General features: G+C 52.1%; 1 protein-coding gene across 1 annotated transcript in view; it reads left to right on the forward strand.

Moving 5' to 3' along the window:
- Positions 1–13,751, forward strand: part of LTBP2 (latent transforming growth factor beta binding protein 2) — a 75,317-nt gene that overhangs the window by 42,959 nt on the left and 18,607 nt on the right. Inside the window, exons 9-13 of the mRNA XM_082000036.1 lie at positions 6,943–7,017; positions 11,024–11,146; positions 11,622–11,786; positions 12,646–12,876; positions 13,435–13,457. Coding sequence (XP_081856162.1) covers positions 6,943–7,017; positions 11,024–11,146; positions 11,622–11,786; positions 12,646–12,876; positions 13,435–13,457 — 617 coding nt within the window. The remainder of the gene's footprint in view (positions 1–6,942; positions 7,018–11,023; positions 11,147–11,621; positions 11,787–12,645; positions 12,877–13,434; positions 13,458–13,751) is intronic.

Consider the following 13,751-nt stretch of genomic DNA (forward strand, 5'->3'; position numbering starts at 1 on the left):
TCCTTGTGCTCATGTGTCCCAGGGAGGCATGCACCACAGCAGACTTGACAGTGCTGGGAATTTAATTCCAGCAACCAGAGACAGAAATGGCAGAAGCTAGTTCAGTGTAAACACTTACAAATGTACAGAAGTGCAGCCAGGCAAGAGCTAGACAAATGGAGAGCTTGTTTGGATTGACTGTCTGCCCGAGACACTGATTGTTAGTAGAGTCTGGATATGTCCGGATGTCTCTGTCGACTGCAGCTTTCATGTTTAGTATGTGTTTGTGTGCGGAAAGACATCAGAGAAGAAGAATCAGAGGCAGGCATCTGTCCGAGCGAACCTGCCGTGACCAATCCCTGCTATTTTTTTGTGTTTTGCCCAGCATCAGAAAAGTCAAGGCACTTGAACACTTTGTCTGCATCCTAAGGAGACCATGTTAAAAGCTGAGTTCAGAATTAAGGTAGAGGTGGGCTTGATCTGGCCAGGACTCTCTGTAGTGGGTGTTTGTTACATTAGTCTCAGAGGTTTCCTTAGGCTCTGCTCAGGCTTTCGGCTGTCTAGTTTGCTGCTGGGAGGCTGTATATCATTAGGACCCTTCAGAGAAATGGACCCAGAGTTGACTTTTCAAGCAGGCTATAGTAGAAGTTGCTGGGAGTTTGCTGTTGCTTGTGTAAGTGAGAGCTGAAGACGGGATCCCCAGGGTATGTCAGAGAAAACCCTGGGGAGAAAGGCGAGGGCCAAGAGCTTGCTCTGTGAGCTGTTGGGGCAAAGGCTGTCACACAACCCATGAAAGAAGGAGATGAGCCAGAGGCAGGTCCCTGGAGAGTGGCAAGACACCTGCATGCTGTCATGAAGCTGCAGTCCTTCAGCTCTGTCTGGAGATGTCTGGATGAAATGTGCTTCTCTGCAAGATAGGATAAATCAGAGGGAGACATCCAGTGTCTCTCCTGGGTCTTCAGTACACGGAGGAGGTGCTGGAGCACATGCTGAAAGGCTAGAACAGAGAGGTAGGAGGATATGGGAGCTGGGAGGTAAAACTTGAAGACTGATAGTGGGGAAATGGAATCGGAGGCTGAGGAAGCAGCTGGTATAGAGACACTTGGATGTAGCTGGGAGGAAGCCCAAAGACCAGCAGGGTATTTGAACATTGCTGGTGAGGAAGCTGCACTGAAGCGATGTCCTGTCCCATGGCAAGCTCAGGATCCAGGGCTAGTAGCAGGCACACTGCTGGGCAGAGCCACTCCTGCTTACCTGCCAGACCGTATACTATTTTGGGGTATACAGTGCTCTGTGAGGAAGAACACACTGGAACAAGCTCAAGAGATGGTCGGTAGAAACTAAAACCAGCAAGACCCAAGCTGCAGGTCGACACAGACCCCAGGGAGGGTGTAGATTTGGACACTGGTTTCCCTGAAGCCTTGGCCCTCCTCAGGCACGTGGGGATGAAGGAAATTGGTAGCGGATAGTTTTTTCAGAAGGCAAGGCAAGGCACTCTGCCCAGAGGGGGTCACAGACCTCCTCTGCCACCTCCCTGATCCTGAGACCACACGCCTCTGTGACCATCAGCGCTCCAGGAGAAGCCCATACCGGTGACAGACACCCTCCCCTCTGCTGTGCAGGAGCTACAAGTCTCACCTTTCTGTGGGGCTTTGGGGGACTTTCTGGGTGCAGCAGTAAATCTGCGTCTTCTAGGTCTTGGTTCTTCACTGCCCGCTATCCCTTATTTCAGGCTGCAGTCAGCCTGAGCGTGGGCTGGGCTGCACACCCACCGGTTGTGCTCACTGTAGATCTTCCTGGGCTGCCTTCTCTCCTCCTGCCTATGAGTTTTAACTGCATTAAGAAACAAGTCTTTGAAGGCTATTGTTTTGTTTTTATTCCCACTCCCGGTGTTTTTTCAAGTTTTTTGTCCTAGAGAAAAGTCTGAATTTCACTGGAAAGTTGGATCTTGTAATGTCTGGCTTGGCATCCACAGCACTTCCCAAACAGACCTCCCACTGCGAGAGGGGTGGCAGCTCACCCATGGAGCTGTCGTCATCAGAAACGCCAAGCGGCTCCACAAGCTGCATGCTCCCCTGTGCTGTGCCTGCAGGCATTGAAACAGCCACAGGAAGCCCCCTGAAAATCAACCCCTTGGTCTGCTCTTGTTGCCATCAGATCAGGGAGGATACAGGGGAAAAAAAATGGAAATATGGGAAAGGAGGCTACGGAGGGGCTGGTTCTGCCACCGCTACACCATGTGCCACAGGGAGTCTGTCCAGTACAGTAAAGAAGGGCTGGAGGTGGGGAAAGAAGCTGAAACCTCTGCAAGATTGTGGCAGTACCACAGAGAGCAATACCTGGGAAAGCGCAGCATTTTCAGGACTGCCTTGTTCTGCAGAGTGTGCAGGATCCATGTGCAGGATTGTGGTCTCGGCACACAGCGGCACAGTGTTTTAAAAGTGGGATTTTTAAGGTACAGAGGTATTTTGTCCCAGCTGGAAGCCACTGTGTGAGCAGAATGAGGTTCTCTCTGTTAAAATGACCCCAAAAGCCAACAGTAATTACCAGAATCTTTTTTTCCTTCAAGCATCTTTTCCACCTTGAAGATCTTTATTGACCATGAGTAGAGCAAAGGGCTTAGTTTCGTATTGCACATCAGCACTGGTGCATGCCCTCCTCATCCCCTGCTATGGTAGCCTTTGTTGGGGCATTGGAGAAAGTCTTGCGGAATCCTGCCTACCACAGACCACCCAGAGGAGAAGAGAGTGGTCATGACAGATCTGGACTGAAGGATTCGTGTCCTTTCCCTCTTGTCCGTTCTGCCTGGGAACTCATCCTCACAGCCTACTTCTTGGTCTAGCATCTCCAGTATGTTTTCTCTCAGGATCTCCTATGAGGTTGGAGCTGCTCTGCTTTTCTGCCAGCAAGTTCAGCAGCTGAGGTCCTCTCTGCAGTAGAGGCTCATCTTCTTCACACTAAACCAAGCTGAGGTTTGAATGAGTCCACAACTCCAGATGCCACAAGACCATGCGCTCTGGCTCCTTTCATCTCCCACATGCTGGAAAACCCAGAACAAGCAGAGGCACCACAGCCACCCTCATGACTGCACACTCTGTGCCCACTGCGGGCATGGGGAGATGCCCAGGGTCCAGCCAGGGCTGGGGTTCTTCTGTGGAGCCAGTTCAGGGTCTCCAGAAATGTCTGTGAGTACTGAAAGTGGCAAAGGAGTTCAGCAAGGCAAGATTTCTCAAAGAGATAATGCCTTTTTTAGGATAAATGGAAAGAGTTGAAAGAAATGGGCTAGCTTTCAGCAGCCAAGCATTTCCTCACTTCTCATCTGACCTCAGGCTTGCCTTTTCCCTTTTTAACAAAGTGATATTGATGGCCTAAGGCAATGTATTATCTCATCCTACAAACCTTGCCTCACTCAGGCCCTTGGGGCTACCACCACTAGAAGTGGTTTGTTTCCATTTCACCATCAGCCTGAGCTGCTTCATGCTGTCTTCAGACAGTTCAGCCAGGGCCCTTGGGTAAAGCCTCTTCTCCTGGGAAGTGACAGACAACTTCTGAAGTGCACCTGGCTGTTTAAAATCATCCTGCTAGGCTGCAAAATACCTCTGACTGATTTCTGTGCATTCATTTCCCTTCTCATTCTGCTGTGCTTGAGTGTTGTTCTAGCTGGGGACAAATTTGACAAAGGTGCTGGTGGGAGTCCTGGGCTGTGGCTGCTTCATACTCACCTCCTCCTTTTTGGATCTGTGACCTTATTACACACATGCTCCTCTGTGAGAGCCCGGCCCTGCCAGGGATGCTCGGTGCCTGCAGAGCTTGCAGAAAGCAGCACCGGGCAGTGGGATGAAGCAGAGCTGGAGGGAGTGATGAGGAGAGCCAAGGGGAAGTCCTGGTGTGCAGGTACCTGGTGAGCACATTGCTTCGGTGCAGCACCCATGGGGCTGAAGTGCCCAAGAGATGAGGCTCCGAAATCACACCCTCAGCAAGCCTGAAATCCCTCTGCCTGACAGATGCATCTCAGCTGCTTTTGTCCCTGGCCTCAGGCTCTGGGCGCACCTCTTCCTGGAGAGAGCGCAGACAGACAGACAGACAGACACAGGAGGCTGGGACCCCTCTGGCTGTGGGTGCTGACAGATTTCTGCCCTCTTCGGTTGTCACGTTGGCTTTTTCCCAGGCGTTGCTCTTTGCTGGATTCCAGAGGAATGGCCTCGCACTCCTACTGCATGGGAGAGGGGTGGATGCTGATCCCCTTTGCAGTAAACTCAGATTTCCTAGACTGCTTTTTCAGGGGTTATTGGCTGTCTCTGCTGTAGTTCGGCAACATCAGAGCTCATGGAAGGAAATGGTCCTCTGCTCAAGTAACCAAGTACAAAGCTGAGAGTTAATAGCTTACATCCTCCTGCAGCCACACGCTGTCTTCCCTTGCGGCCAGGTCCTGGCAGAAAGAGAGCAGCCTCCATCCAGTAGTTCAGAAATTGTCTTGGTTCCCTTTGGTACAGAAAGATCTGCTCACATTACATTACAGTTATTCCTTCCAGGGAATGCGTGTTTCTTTGCAAAATTAAGACATTGATCCGCAGCCTCACGAGTGATTTGCTGCAATAATGAGCCACAGGTTTCTGCAGACTGGAGTTGTACAAGTGCTGAGGTGGCATGAGACCTGCACGCTCACCCCCCATCACTGGTATTTTCTGCCTTGCCCTCTGCCCAGCAGCATCTGGTGGAGTGATGCTGCAGGATCTGTTTCTCCGCAAAGGCTTTTTGGAGAGGGAGCTGACACGTCATCACTGTTTGATCTCTGGCATGCTTGGCTCCCCATCGGAGGGCTCGCGCATAACAATGCTGCTTCATTTGGGCGTCTGTTATCACATCGTCCTGAGGCTGACAGATGCTTCCAAGCACAGTTAATGCCTGTCGGCAGCCCCAAGGCCACAGGCTGTGGTGTGGGAGGACCTGGAATCCCATCAGGGCACTGAGCCTGGAGTCCGTGAGCCAGAGGTTGTTTTTCCCTTCCCAGAAGATTGGAAATGTACCCAGTGATACACAGTATCACCAGCAGCCCCCTTGCCCCTAACATCCAGATGTTTGTAAGCACCTCCTGCTTACAATTCATGATTGAACTGTTGAAGGAGGTGAAGAGATTTTTCACCTTATTCATCTAGCCACTGAGGATCTCTCTGCACCTGGAAAACCTTGTAACTTCATTTTATATACCTGGGGAAACCAGGCTTTCTATTCTCCTTCGTAGTACAGGCTGGTGAATGGCATCTTGTTCTCCCATCTTTTATTTCCCAAGCATCTTTACCCTAGGAGGCTGGTCCCTAACTTTTGCCTTTCAAGAAGTGTCCTAAAATAGCTTTAAACTGCATTATAGGGCCAAAGTGTCCAGGACAAAAAGTTATGGACATGCCTCTTCTCTGCCCCCAGCACGTGGTTTGTGTTCTTTAAACTTTGCAGGCTCTATCCCGACCATCTCCGACCTTGGTGATGGTCTCAGTTTGTCCCTGGTTCTTGAAAGCTGCAATGCATTAGGAATCTGCCAGATCCTCAATACGGCTATTGCTATGGAGGGCTTTCCATGTATGACACCAGGGTGTGAGCTACTGATGCCAGGCAGGAGGAATTTGAGTGGTGGGAATATGTTTGGGCAGTCACTTAGCTGTTACAGACACTTCTTGTTTCTGAACGTATGGTCCAGAAAATTAAAAAGAAACCCCACCCTGGGAAAATCCCAATTTTAGGCAAAGCACCCTTCTTCCTACCCCACCCCATGCTTACTCACTTCCCAACCCATGTCCTCCTGGATTCCCTTTCCCTTGCTCTAAAATATGGTGCCTAAATTTGTCCTCCTTGGTATATGTGGGCCACATTTTACTTGCCTTTAAAATATTTGGAAAGATTTAATTGGCTATGTTTATAGGCCATTTTGAACCCCACAAAACTATTTCAAGCAGCAGTTTGAAATTTTCTTTGATGAGAGTGATCGGGGCAGGAAATCACATGCAGTTAAAAAGAGGGAAAATGTAATAAACAGGCCCTGGGCTGTTATTTCAGCATCTTATCAAGGACCACTGCCATTCCTTTCACTCTGGTCCCCCTTGTCATGTGCTGCCTGGCTATCCAAGCTGGCCTCGGAGGAGCCGAGATGACACAGTGATAAATATGAAGCACAGGCAGCACCTCTGGGTCATAGAATCATAGAATAGTTTAGATTGGAAGGGACCTTTAAAGGTCATCTAGTCCAACCCTCCTGCAGTGACCAGGGTCATCTTCAACTAGATCAGGTTGCTCAGAGCCCTGTCCAACCTGTCCTTGAATGTTTCCAGGGATGGGGCATCTACCACCTCTCTGGGCAACCTGTTCCAGTGTTTCACCACCCTCATGGTGAAAAATTTCTTCCTTATATCTGGTCTAAATCTACCCTCTTTTAGTTTAAAAACATTACCCCTTGTCCTATCGCTAAAGGCCCTGCTAAAAAGTCTGTCCTCATCTTTCCTATAAGCCACCAACTGGAAGGCTGCAATAAGGTCTCCCCAGAGCCTTCTCTTTTGCAGGCTGAACAACCCCAAGTTTCTCAGCCTGTCCTCAGAGGAGAGGTGTTCCATCCCTCTGATCATTTTTGTGGCCTCCTCTGGACCTGCTCCAACAGGTCCATGTCTCTCCTGTGCTGAGGGCTCCAGAGCTGGACGCAGTGCTCCAGATGGGGTCTCACCAGAGCATAGTAGAGGGGCAGAATCACCTCACTCGACCTGCTGGCCATGCTTCTTTTGATCACCTTTGTCACCAGGTTGGCACCTGCCAAGCAGCAGAAGATACTGCTTGGGAAATGCTTCCACCTGTCCCTCTGCCTGGGTTTGTCCAAGGCAGACCTAGGGACCCCTCTCCCTTCCGCAAGGAGGGCAGAGAGAAGGTAGGATGCCAGTGGCTGGCTTTACTGCTGACATCCCACACTGTTTACTTTCTTCCCAGCACACCCTGTGATTGAGAATGGGCAGGTGGAGTGTCCCCAGGGATACAAGAGGCTGAACCGGAGCCACTGCCAAGGTAAGGATGCTGCTTTCATATCTCTCTCTCCTTCCCAGAGCCACTGCCAGAGCTGTAATTATTTGCACAAGTAAAATACAGTAATCTAACTCCCCAATACAGATCTACAAAGAAGGTGACATATTATAAAAATCCCTGTGCTTTCATCAAGAATGAAAAAAAATAGATGACACTGGACTACACGACTCAGCTGATAAACACAGTCAGCACATAGTTGGGCCAGCACAAGAAAACTCACCCACTAAGTCCTGCTGACCCAGTAAGGACCTATGTTGCTCCTCTGCTACGTGTGAGTGTTAAAACACTTCTCCCATCATCTGAAGCAACAGGAATTCTGTCACCTGAAAACATTTGGGAAGGTTGTTGGCTTGTTCAGTTAATTTTCAAGCGGGAGAGTGCCATAGAAGTGAGTCCTTCTGTTCCAAGTATGTCACTTGTCCCTGTTGCCAGGCTGCCCTGCCTGCCCCAACGCTGCTGGGGGACATTTCTCAGTCCCATGGTCCCTCAGCTCCATATGAGGAAGGCTCTATCTGTTTGCTTTTCTCTCCGGTTCATGTTTATTTGGCATCTCTTGGACCCATAGTGCTTGTATTTTTCCGTGCTCTGACTGAAGTGGAATTTTATGGTTCCCTTCTCGTGATTCATGATAAGCTGAGAGGTGTCATCTCAAAGATGCAGCAGGGAGCCTGGGCCCTGGCCATGCAAACCCAGGGCTGGCAATCCAATGACTCATCTCTTTTAGCTGGGACTTTCCACCATGCTTACTTAATTAATGATTCAACCTCCCCACATTGTCCTGGGGGAGAACTTTCAACAGCACAACGGCTTCTATTCTCCTTGGTGCTCAGACCTCATCCCCTGTGCGGCCACAGACAGTGCTACGGGTATGAGGAGCTACCCAGAGACATCGAATAGGAGTTGGCGGAGCAGAGCAGCTGGGGGGACTCATGTCAGCGAGCAGAGACCTGCAGTGCCTGCTCTGGGTTTGTGTCCCCTCTGGAGCAGGGAGAGGCTCAGAGGAGCAGAGGGAAATGGCAATGTGGAATTAGCTAGGAAGCTGTTTTTGCACAGGAAAAAGCATGAACCAGAGATTTGTGCCTCTTCATGCTTCTTTGTAAGCTAGGCTAGAGAAGTACTGTTCTGCAGACACTCTGCTGCCTCAGGGAGCTTTTCCCATCTCTGCTGTTGCAGCAGGATGTGTGTCAGGAAGCCCAGCACCTCACCTGGTGTCCAGAATGAGCAGTTTGGCATGGGGTCTTCTCTTGCCAGCCCAGGTAGAAGAGGAGCCAAGGAGCTGGACGAGGGCTGATGGTTCCTGAGGCCATTGGCTGCAAAAGAGGAGCTGAGCTGGGAAGGAGCTGAACTCTGCCTTTGCAGGCTGTTGTCAAAGCACAGATGAGTGACTTGAGGAGGGCCCTGACAGGAGCCCAAATTCCTCTGTTCTGTATGGACAGAAAGGGCTGTCTGTTGTGCCTTCCAGCGGAGGAACAAATGGCTCATCTCTGCAAGATCTCCCTTCTTTTCCTTGCCTTGCTGCATCCCGTTGAGCAGGAACAGGGCTGCAACAAGCCTGAGTTGAGAGTGCCTGGCAGACCCAGTCAGGAAACCTCCCGGTGCTGCTGGGACCAGCAAGAAGGATGGCCCTGGAAGGGATAACGTGGTTGCTAGACATAAGGCAAAGATTGTCTTGGAGGCTGCAGGTTGGAGACAGTGGTAGGGAAGTGTGCATGCACAGGGGTCACTGCATAGGATATACACCGGCACCTTGGTGTCCGTATATGCTTGGTGTCTGTTATGTCCTTGGTGTCCATATGTCCTTGGCGTCTGTATATACTTGGTGTCTGTTGCTGACTCGGGTACTTTCTGCTTGCCAAGCACGAGGGAAAACCAGCCTGCGCTTTTCCATCACCAGCTGCCTGACCCAGCATGGCCATTTCTGGCAGCCCTGCATAGGGTGGGAGGAAGCAGCTGGGACAGCGTACGGATCTCGGTCTGTGGTCCCCAAGGCCTCTTCTTGTGGGCCAGCCCTGTCCCCGGCATGCTGCAGGGTGTAGGAGTATGTGGCCCCAAGCGCGCCTGCCTGCTTCTGTTCCCTGTGGGGATTCCCACTGTGGGTGGGTCCTCTGCTGCCAGGGGAAGAGAGGAGGTTGGACTGAGGCCAGGACGTGGCCCTGTTTTAAATTAAGCTCATAAAGCCCAGCCCTTGGTGCTTGTTTGTTTTGTGCTCTCATTACTCTAATCCCTTCAACCCCTTTGCTTATACGGAGGCCAAACACTTCGTCCAGTTGGTGTGTTGGAATGACACGGTGCTCTGACCATGACAGGGATGAGCCCTGAGGCTCCTCTGGAGAGCCCAAGCCTCTTCTCTGAGTGGGATTCCCAGCACATTTGGGGTCCGGCCGCTGGTTTTTCTCATGCACTCTGCCCTGTGCTTGGTACGGAGCAGGGAACCATTACATTACACAGCCAAATCCTGCTTCTGCCTGGCCTGCTGCACATCCCTGTAGCGTTGGTACTTCCAATTGGCTGAACGTCATGGCGTGGTCTTGATGGCCCCTGTGTGTCTCAACCATGTATGGGGCAGCCAGTGGGGTGAACGGGGGAGTTTAAGAGCATAGGGCTGCAGAGGACCTCTCAGGTCATTAAGTCTGAACTCCTGCTGTCACAGTTGGCTGTGTGACACCCTCACTTCCACCAAGCAGTGATGTTTCAGCTCTGAGGAACAAGGTAGTGGTGGGAAAGCTGTTCCTGAGCCTAGCTGCTCTCAGTCAGGCTCTTCCAGTGTCTCCATTCTTCCGAGTGTCCCCGCAGCCTGCCTCTGCACCCCTCCCACCTTGAGACAGTCTCTAGAGCACCACCGGGTGCCCTCAGGGCATTAGGACTGCCCTGTGTCTTTGGAAAGTGTTTGGTGTGATGCTGTCTAGCATCACGTTGGCGTTTCTCAGCCTTGGCAGCTCGCAGCTGTCCTGTGAGCAGCGAGTGTGCCCAAGTCCCCCTCACTGCCTGCTCCCATCCCTTAGCTTGTAGCCTATGTTCCTGTGATTTGTCCTGGGGTGGTGCTGAGGTTCATCCCACTCCTGCTGCTCCATGCTCCCGTACAGGTGTTCCTGCACTGCTTGTGCCTCCCAACACAATATATTTCGTCAGCATGCTTACTTTTCTGGGCCAAGCCCTTTAGTGAAGATATAAAGCTGGATCAATGAATGAGGAGGGCTTCCTCCTCACTCTACACTGTGAAAGCTGCCCTCAGCTCTCCCTTACCCACCTTTTGCCAATCCCTGTCTTCTCTGGCTTAGCTCATACATTCCTGCATGGTGCTGTAGGAAAGGCTTTACTGCAGGCCAAATGGATGAGACCAACGGTGTTTCCCTGGGATAAGCCCAGCTCCCTTCCCAAAGATTGTGTCTGATGCTGTGTGCTAAGTCAGGGGCAGAGGCAGAGCTTGAGGCAGGGCTTGAGTTTGGCATCTTCCCACTCACTCAACCTGTTCTCAGAAGAAGACACTGCAGCGGTGAGCCACAGCCTGGCCCACTATTCCCTGTCTCTGGAGGGGATCAGTCACTGCCCTCCCTGCATGCTGGCACTGAGTTTCTCAGCAAGGATTACCTGCGTGGATGATGGCTCCAGACGAGCAGCACCAGCAGATGGATGAGAGGACAGGACTCACCAGTCCAGGCTTGCAAACAATAATTACGATGGCCATAAGAGTGACCCTGCCGGGGCTGCTCACCAGAGGAGCCACATCTGTTTTCCATGAGGACTGTGGAGCAGAGCAGTCATTCATGAGCCATCCCAGCAGCTGCAGAGAGCGATCTCTGTGCTGCAGGTGTAGGACTGCTGTCGCTGCAGAGGTCCCTACCACGCTGCTCGATGGCAGAGGCTGCCTTGGACACCAGCATGCCTGAGACTCCCTTGGTCTGTGGCACCTGAACTGGGGGGCACTGGGTAGGGTGTTCAGCTCAGCCTCAGCTTGCCCACATCTCACTGGGCTCTCTCCTCTCCACAGATATCAACGAGTGCTTGATGCAGGGCCTGTGCAAAGACGCCGAGTGTGTGAACACCCGTGGCAGCTTCCGCTGCACCTGCAAGCCTGGCACCATGCTGGACCCATCCCGTAGCCATTGCATCTGTAAGTTCTCCAGGGAACCCCTCAGTTTGGGTGGGGGCCTGAGCAGGACCCCATGGCTGAGTGGAAGCTGCAGCGTGCTTCCCACCTCTTGCAAGTGCGGTTGAGTTATGCTGTCCTGCAGGATGGGTCCCCATGCCTCAGGCCCCCTTCATCCATCATTCTTCTACATGGACATCTCATGGCCCCTGCGGAGCCTGGAAGGGACATGCCTGCGGTGCAGCAGCAGAGAACACAGCCTCCTGGGTTGAGAGAGCTCCCATGGGAGCTGGATTCACTTGGGGCTGGCACTGCTGGGGGGAAGGCCCAATGGCTGAAGGCCTGGGGGTGTTCTGGGGAGAGGATGGGACAGCCCTCAGGACAGGCTGGGAGGCATGGGCAAAGAAAGGCCTGATAGGGGGACGCTGAGCATCCCCAATTCTCTCTTTGGAGAGCATAGAGCTTGATCTCCAGGACTGACCCTGCCGTTGTGTTTCAGCGGACAAAGCAGTGTCGATGGAGCAGGGGCTGTGTTACCGCTCAGCAGCTGGAGGCGTGTGCTCCTTCCCCCTCTCCCACCGCATCACCCAACAGATCTGCTGCTGCAGCCGTGTCGGCAAGGGCTGGGGGAAGAACTGCGAGGAGTGCCCTGCACCCGGCTCAGGTGAGATGTGCCCGCTTTGGCTTTGCCTGCTCTGGTTAGACTGGGGCTTGGGCTTGCCTGAACTTGCTGCCGCACAGGTGGCTGCAGGACCCAGAGTGGTGGAAATGCTGGCCTGTGAGATGGGCACAGCAAGCCGGGGAGCAGAACTGGATAATACTGGGAGGATAGAGAAATCCCTGATGGGGAACTACTCTGTACTGGAGGGAGAGAGTAGCCATGTCTACTGTACATGTAGACTCTTACATGTCTCATGTAAGAGAGACAGCCCTTTTGTCTCTCTTACACCTTCTGCCAGGGTGAAAGCCAGGTGAGGACGAGTTCGGCATGTTTCAGCACGGGGTAGGGTGGAAGGGAAAGTGCAGAAATCCTCAGGGCTGGGAAGAATCTTCAGATAGTTTATGCAGAGCCTCCTGAGTGATATGCATAGTGCTCAGTGCCGGGATACCAGAGGTTCACTTTTATATGCTCCCTTGCTCAGCTTGGACCTTCCTGTGGCATGATCCCTTCCTAGCAGTACTGACTCACGGGAGGTATTTAGTCTGGGACTACCAGCCAGCACCTGTTAGAAACCCACCCTGCCCTGTAAGCAGATTCCTTCTGCTTGAAGCATCCACCCACTGCAGCCCAGATGTGTTTTAACCCTTAGATTTAATGCTTAGAAATCTCCAGAAAATTATAGGATGGGAAAAACTGGTATGTGCGTCCATATACATACCTGTACGTCTTCACTCCTTTCTTCCACTTGTCCCACCATCATGTCTGCGTGCTGTAAGCCATTTTTTTCTACTTGTGATCCCTGCACCACCCTCTTCCTTACAACCTCTGGCCTCTAAAGCTTTGGTTTGATTTTCTGTCACAGAAGCCTTCAAGGAGATTTGCCCAGCAGGACATGGGTACACCTACTCCAGCTCAGATATCCGCCTGTCGATGAGGAAGGCAGAGGCAGAAGAGCTGCCCCTCAGCTTGGAAGAGCAAGGGGAGAGCAGCAACTGGACGTTGGACTGGGCAGCAAGGAGACAGCAACTGCAGGACAGCCTGCGTGGGAGCATCCTGGAAGCATTCCCCCACCCTGGCACCTCGGCAGGAGAGGGTAATGTGGGATCTACTGCTTAAAGCTGCTCCAGCTGGGCCCCTAGCAAGGGTGGGCAAATTCCCAGGTCCTGCCATGCCCCCATGCATGGACTTCTAGCAGATAATGGCTTTACATCTGTATGAATATGCAAGGTGTTCTTCAGCCCTACCAGTGTTCCTGGGGCATGAGACACCATATCTTCAAGCCTTTGGAGAGGAGGTTGAGTGTTTCAGGCTCCTGCAACCTCATCTTTACGGTTGGTGCTGGCAGGCTGGGCTGCCTCCACGAGGACCTCAGGTCTGTGTGGTAGCCCTGGCACTGCAGTCCTTGGGCTTTTGTCCAGCCCAGCTGGAGGGGAGTGTGATCAACTGCTTGTGCTAGCATCTGCTGGAGCAGAAGCTCCCAGGGTCTGCACAGTGCCAGGAAAAGAGTCTGGGTGTGTCAGCTTTGGGAATAAGCTGTTTTGGAGAAGCGTGAAGGACTGAGAGGCAGTGGGGTGAAGTTAGGGCAGACAGGGTTTGAGGGGGATGCCTGCCTGCCTTGTCTCTACTCACCATGCACTGTTTCACTTTCCAGGTGAAGTTTCTCCTGCTGTGCAGGTGAGTAAGGTTTGTCTTGCTACGTCTGGGTGCATCCATGGTACCTTCATAGGCAGGAAGGGAGATGTTATACAAATAGGTGACAGAGAGGTATGAAATGTGGTCAGAGATAGCACTGAAGAGAGCAAGTAGCTGCTGCTGGAGGAAACAGCGTACAAACTGTAAACCCTACCACCCTGGCTGAGTTGATGTGGCTGAACGCGCTGTGCCTTGTGCCTACTCAGTCCTTGCTAAGGCTTACCAGCTCAAACTAACAGGAGCTGGGAGTTCTGCTGCACTAGTTCATGGTCAGTG

The sequence above is a fragment of the Phaethon aethereus genome (assembly GCF_964289735.1).
Source record: "Phaethon aethereus genome assembly, chromosome: 5".
Classification (NCBI taxonomy): Eukaryota; Metazoa; Chordata; class Aves; order Phaethontiformes; family Phaethontidae; genus Phaethon; species Phaethon aethereus.